The 7,034-nt window shown below is 48.7% G+C and overlaps 1 protein-coding gene across 1 annotated transcript in view; it reads left to right on the forward strand.

Annotated features, from left to right (window-relative positions):
• Positions 1-4,321, forward strand: part of LOC103460173 (receptor-type tyrosine-protein phosphatase mu-like) — a 97,680-nt gene extending 93,359 nt beyond the window's left edge. The window contains exons 33-39 of the mRNA XM_017303119.1: positions 575-724; positions 1,323-1,496; positions 1,574-1,705; positions 1,775-1,900; positions 2,110-2,273; positions 2,507-2,642; positions 2,858-4,321. Of these exons, the coding sequence (XP_017158608.1) occupies positions 575-724; positions 1,323-1,496; positions 1,574-1,705; positions 1,775-1,900; positions 2,110-2,273; positions 2,507-2,642; positions 2,858-2,911 (936 nt within the window). The 3' untranslated portion in view covers positions 2,912-4,321. The remainder of the gene's footprint in view (positions 1-574; positions 725-1,322; positions 1,497-1,573; positions 1,706-1,774; positions 1,901-2,109; positions 2,274-2,506; positions 2,643-2,857) is intronic.
• Positions 4,322-7,034: the final 2,713 nt, after the last annotated feature.

The following is a 7,034-nucleotide window of genomic DNA, read 5'->3' on the forward strand; positions in this document are numbered from 1 at the left end:
GGTTCTACACCACCTGGTTCTACACCACCTGGTTCTACACCACCTTCTGACTGTAGATTCTGGTTCTGCTCTGCATCAGAACCAAACCTTAAGAAACAGCTTTCAGCTTCTATGCACCACAAATCTGGAACAAACTTTCAGAGAACTGAAAAACAGCCGAAACCCTGAGCTCTTTCCAGTTTTGCTATAGATCAATAATAAATGGAACACTGATCAATATTTCTGAAGCAATATATTGATTTATATTGATGACGATGTGGTGAGAATCAGCAAAATGTGAAATGTTTTTTCATGATTCTGACATTGAACTGCCTTGTTGCTTTGGGCTCTGACCTTTGACCCCTGCTGATGACACACCCTCACCATCCTCCTCTTCCTCACTGAGCCCAATGAGGAAGACGAAGCTCCTCAGGTCGCTTCACCTGACGTCCTGCAGCTGACAGGAAGTGACAGCAGCACAACGTCCCGCTCTTCCTCCTCCTCTTCCTCCTGTGGACATAAATCATGACTGACGTGACATTTCCCCGTCCTGCTGTCTGTCGCCATAACGCCGTCCGTCCCTCTGTGTCCACAGGAGCAGTACGTCTTCATCCATGACGCCATCTTGGAGGCGTGTCTCTGCGGAAACACCGCCGTTCCGGCCAATCAGCTGCGTTCGCTGTACTACGAGATGAACCGATTGGATCCCCAGACCAACTCCTGCCAGATGAAGGAGGAGTTCAGGGTACGGCCAGCAGGGGGCAGTGCCACCAGCACATGATTAGGACTGGAGGATCATGGGAAAACTCACCACGTATCCAGAAAACATGCCAAAAAATATAGAAAATATTCCTAAAAAATCCAGATTAAAACATATTTACGTAGTGGATATTCATTATTAATAACTTCAATCCAGTTCAATCCAATTATTAATATTCATAACAATATTATTATTATTATTAAATAAAATTACATTAAAGCCAACCTGGTTATGTCCAACATCACATATTTAATACTTAAAATTGCAAATACCAAATGTTAAAAATTAAATATAAAAACTAGTTTAAATTTGTTTTACGCCACCCCTAACCCTATAAACGACTACTAGATATTATATGTTATATATTATATTTTTAGTAAAAATGTATTTGTTTTAAAAGTTCAGATTACAGAAATCTATTAATTATTATTATCAATACTAAGAACAATAATAAATTATTTTAAATTGAAGTGAATCTTAAAGTTTTTCTCTGTTGATCCATAAAGTCCAGAATATTTCGCCCTGAATCCGTTTCATGTTTTCTCTCCAACCTTCTCACCCAACATGGCTTCCGTCTGCTCAGACCCTCAACATGGTGACGCCCACCCTGCGCGTGGAGGACTGCAGCATCGCGCTGTTGCCTAGGAACCACGAGAAGAACCGCTGCATGGACGTTCTGCCGCCGGACCGCTGCCTGCCCTTCCTCATCACCATCGACGGCGAGAGCTCCAACTACATCAACGCCGCGCTCATGGACGTACGTCATGCTACGCTAGTGCTAACACAAGCAGGGTTCTGCCGTGTGATGTCACTTCCTGTGTTGGTGTGTTGCAGAGCTATAAGCAGCCGTCGGCCTTCATCGTTACCCAGCATCCTTTGCCCAATACGGTCAAGGACTTCTGGCGCCTGGTTCTAGACTACCACTGCACATCCATCGTGATGCTGAACGACATGGATCCCGCCCAGGTGAGGTCAAAGGTCAGTGGCGAGCCGCGAGCAACGCGGTCCGGCGCCTGACGGACATCTCTGTCTCAGCTGTGTCCCCAGTACTGGCCGGAGAACGGCGTCCACCGCCTCGGCTCGCTGCAGGTGGAATTCGTCTCTGCGGACCTGGAGGAGGACGTCATCAGCCGCATCTTCAGGATCTACAACACCGCCAGGGTGCGTTTGATCTTCACACCTTCCGCTCCCGGGTCTGGAGCCTACAGCCTCCCAGCTTCCGCTATCCTTTTTATCCTGTTAACTTCCTGTTAAGCTCCTGTGGCATCCACTGACGTCTTGCTAACTTCCTGCTAGCTTCAGCTCTCCACCCACCTCTCAGGGTGCATTTGATTTAAAACCTGTCCCCGTCTCCTCCTGTCCCCTTCCAGCCGCAGGACGGGTACCGCATGGTGCAGCAGTTCCAGTTTCTGGGTTGGCCCATGTACCGGGACACACCCGTCTCCAAGCGCTCCTTCCTGAAGCTCGTCCACCAGGTGGACAAATGGCAGGACGAGTACGACGGCGGCGAGGGACGCACCGTCGTCCACTGCCTGTGAGTCTACACACAGTCCTACACACTGTACTACCCAAGGGCACATCGATACGTGGTACCGCTGGTACTGGGCCAGTGGACCTGCTGTGGTTCCAGTAGGACTCGTCCAGCAGAACCGTTGCTGGTCTCCTGTGTCTTTAGTGATGTTTTGTCTCCATCTGGTGGTCAAATAGAGGAGGAGCAGGTGCTGTTTTTCTCTGAGCATGTCCCTTCATGTCCCCCGTGTCCCTCAGGAATGGCGGCGGGCGCAGCGGCGTCTTCTGCAGCGTCAGCATCGTGTGTGAGATGCTGAGGCAGCAGCGAAGTGTGGACGTCTTCCACGCCGTCAAGACGCTCAGAAACAACAAACCCAACATGGTGGACCTGCTGGTGAGAAACTTTATCACCATTATTATTATTATTATTATTATTATTATTATTATTATTATTATTATTATTATTATTATTAAAAGGTCATTAATATCGTTGCCTCTTAATACTTTGTGGGGGTTTTATACATTCTGGGCTTTATATTAATTATATTATTAGAATTAATTATTTTAAATGAATTTATTACATTAATTATATATTGTGTGTCTCCACAGGAACAATATAAATTCTGCTATGAAGTGGCTCTGGAGTTCCTGAACTCTGCTTAGCTGGGACCACCAAGCCCTTCATCACCTCCTCCTCCTCCTCGTTGTGCTGCAGGAGGAAGAGGAGGAGGAGGAGGAAGGTGTCTCCGTTGGACGGACAGGAAGCATGGACACCCTGACTGTCCTCTTTGTCGTCTTGTTGGTTGTTCTTGTGTCGTAAACCTGGCAGTGACTCTGACTGAAGCTCCGCCCACCTGCGATGACCTCATCCTGTCCGGGTCTTCCTGGACGGCAGCAGGACAGCGTCCCACTGCTGGGTCAGAACCGTGACTCAGCAGAACCAGTCCTGCCTTCAGGAAGTCTAGTCATCAGTTCTGCTGCCATCTTGTGGTTAGCAGCAGAACTGCACCAGCGCCAACCCAAAGACCGGACATGAGGTTCTGTCCGTTCCTTTTATCTGCTTCTGTTTTTATTTATGGGAGTCCAAAGAGACATGCATGTTGTAAATGGTTCCACCAGAACTCCAGCCGTCCTTCAAAGACCTTCTTCTGGTTCTGGACGGTCTTCCTGCAGACCGCCGGACCGGTCCTCTGCTGGGGGCCCAGATATGAGCCATGTGGGACATCGTCCGTTCAGTCAGAAACGGACAGTCTGAAGAGACTCTGATCGGACCGGATCGCAGGAACTGGGGTTCTGCTGGTTTTGGTTCTGTTCAAGTGCCGGACCTCAGACTGATGGACACAACCTCTGGTTGCCATGGAAACCATTAAAAGATTGTGATGTGGTCAAACAATGTTTACACTGTGTAACCTGGATCACATCAGGCATTAAACCGGTTTAATCCTGATCACACCAGTTCTAAACCGGTTTAATCCTGATCACACCAGTTCTAAACCGGTTTAACTGGGCCTCTGGTTCTGCTGAACCCCTCCCTCATGAGTCCAGTATCGGATCAGTTACTGATGTAGGCTGGTCAGGAGCTCGGCATCATGGGGCATTTCATCCCCCAGGTTTCCATGGTAACGGCCTGTTGCAGTGGCGTAGTTCACCTTGGAGAACACCAGGGGTCAGTGTTCATCTTCTGTCTTCTTCCTTTGTGTTTTGTATTGGTGAAACTAACTGGACCGGACCGGGCCTCACTTTGGACCTTGGTTCTGGTCCGCTTCTGGCAGCCTGGTTCTGGTGGGCCCGGTCCGTTTGGGCCCGGTCTGTGTGAATAATGTACATAGGGAGTATTTATTCCTTTGCTGTCGTCGTTCTTGTGAAGCACAGAGGCTGACAATCATGGCAGAAGATCTTCCTGTTCCACCATCAGAACCGCAGCGGCGCCGGCGGTCCAGTCGGATGGTTCCGATTCTGACCCGGTTGTGACTGGACCCAGTTAAGGCTCGGTTCTGGTGCTGAGAAGAACATCACTGTATATGAAAGCTTTTATTTATGTTGTATGAGTCCAATAAACCTGAACACACCGCCTGAAGTCTCTGAATGTATGTGCCACACATGCCGGATCAGACTGGGTTCTGGTTCTGCAGAAGGTTCCTGTCATTTCCACATCAGTTCACCGGTCTGGTCCAGTCCGGTCCAGGTGGGCTGCCGCCTGAAGAGCTGGCATTACCATAGTAACCACCCCTAGCCTTCAGCTGCACAGTTTTTCCATCACTTTTATAAAACTAACCTGGTTCTGTATACACAGAAATGACCAGTTTCCGTTATCAGGTACCATCTCTGGTTCGGGTTCTGGTACCAGTTGCAGGCACAACTTTTCATTTTCCTTCTGGATTTGTTCGGGACCTATGAACTTTGGTTTCTACCTGAACACTGAATAAGGTGCATACATTTATGGGAGATGTTTGCTATAATCTGTTCACTGCAGGACGGAGAGCATTCTTCCCGTGGTCATGCTGCTCCCTCCCAGAAGATGGCAGTATTGTGCCAGAGTAGGTGGGTCACCGCTTCTACAACCAAAGGAGACGTTTCTCTGTTTAATAATAATCACAATAATAATAAATAACAGTACATTTTCCAGTGTGGAACCGAGCGACCCTGCAGATATAAGCGTGTTTTGGTCAATGTATGGGAGTGGAAGTGATGTTTTTTTATAAATAAAAAATAAAACTTTCTAATAAAATCAGCCTGTAGTTCCCGTCGCGGCCGCTGGGGGCAGCAGCGAGCAGGAACCACTCAGCAGAAGAAGAGCAGCAGCAGTAAGGATCCCGGCGCGGCCTGTTGTGGTTCTGATTCGGTTGGGTTCGTAAGGTCCGGTGTTGAACAGAATATGGAGTTCGGACTTTAATCTTTATATTCCGGGCGTGACGTCACAGTGGACCCTGCGGAAGTGGCCTCGCGACCGTCAGGTGAGCTTACATGGTGAGTTTAGCATCGAGCTAACCGGCGCGGGTTCGGTTAAGCTAGAGGTTCCCTTAGAACGAACCGGAACCGAACCTGAGCCTGCAGGTTGTGGTTCAGAGGAAACCGAACCGCTGTGGCTGTAGAACCCTGTGATCGATCCAGACCTCTACTGAGTCTGCAATAGAACCAGGGAAGGGTCAGGTTCGGACATGGTGGAGGCCCAGATGGTTCCGGTCCAACTCCTGTCTGTGGAGCGGATAGAGCTGTCGCCATGGTTACAGGAAGTTCCGGTGGTTCCCAGAACGTCCTGGGGTTCTGCTGATTGTACTGTCGGGTCCAGATGGAAACCCAGAGACCAGCCTGGTTCTGGACGGGTCAGCCTAGAGCTGTGATGTCTGGATCAGGCTGTGTGTTCTAGGCGCTGTAGATCTATGAGATGGTTCTGGTTCTGACGTGGTTCTGGTTCTGCTGTATGTTCCTGCAGCAGCCATGGAGCCCCCTGGTGGAGGGGAGGAGCTGTGCATCCTGCTGCTGAGGCAGGGCGGCAGCCGGGAGGTGGGCTGCCAGTGGGAGAGTCCTGAGGAAGAGGAGGAGACGAGGAAGGAGGTGGGCTGCCAGAGCTGTAGAGCCGAGACCAGGGAGGCGGCCGTCCAGGTGGACCTGCTGGGTCAGAACCAGAACCTCAGCTGGAGACACTCAGGTGAGCCAAATCCTCTCAGTCCTTCCTGCTGCTCTCTTGCCTCACCTGCTCTGCTGCAGCCTGAGGATCCAGCTGGTTAGATTCATCTCATGGCTGGTAGAACGAGAACATGAAGCTCTGCTGATCCTCAGACAACAAAACCGGCTGAACTGAGCTTTAACCGTGTTCTCAGGTTTAACTGGCGCATGCAGTATCAGTATCAGTATCGGTATCGTTATTATCGGTATCGTTATTATCGGTATCAGTATCGGTATCATCGTTATCGTCGATGAACTGAAATGCGTCCAGCTGATCGTTTTCTCTGCCTCTGCTTCAGACGGGCCTCGTTCTGCTCCACATCCAGCAGGAGGAGTTGGGTTTTCAAAATAAAGTTCATTTTAATCTCATGCGTTTATATATACTTATAACCATAAAGCTGCTGGAGGCGTTTAAAGCTACTCAGCTCCTCCAGAGGAGTTCAGGTAAAGAATTAATAAAAGTCTTTAATGGGATAACGAGCCCAGACTGTTGAGTTCAGAGTTTAACGTTACCTGGGTCCATCATGGCCGGCACTGGAGGCTCCGCCCCTCAAGGCCGCCGTTGCTAAGCAACAGATGAAAGTTTTTACATCCCTACAAATCGGCTGCAGGCTGCGTGTGATTCCTTAAAGTCGTCAACATGTCGTTTCACCCTGTGAAATATATCCAGTCTCTGGAGCGACGCCATCTTGGATATTTTCTAAAACGTTACGCAGGCAGCGCGACTTAAACTGGGGCTGCTGTTAACACATATTCTAGTAATTATTGATTATTGTCACGATGGATCCAATAATCAGATATTAAAAGATGAAGTAAATCTTTGTTAAATCTAATTTAACAGCAGTTTTACTATCTGCTGYCAACATCAGTCCAGGTTTTCTTATTGTACCGATAAAAAGTGACTTTCTAAGTGAACCTGAGGTTCTAATGTGACGTTACATTCAGAGTCATCATAATGAGTCAGGCTCACGTCTAAAACATGTCCACAGTCTTTATGTATCCAGTCAGGTCAACAGATGAACTCTGACCTTTGTGTTCATGACAGGATGTGACATCAGACTGTCTACCAGCTGCAGGAGCTCCGCCTCCGTTTGCTGTTAACCGTCCTAGTTAAAGCTTC

Source organism: Poecilia reticulata, unplaced genomic scaffold (genome assembly GCF_000633615.1).
Source record: "Poecilia reticulata strain Guanapo unplaced genomic scaffold, Guppy_female_1.0+MT scaffold_190, whole genome shotgun sequence".
NCBI classification, from domain to species: Eukaryota; Metazoa; Chordata; class Actinopteri; order Cyprinodontiformes; family Poeciliidae; genus Poecilia; species Poecilia reticulata.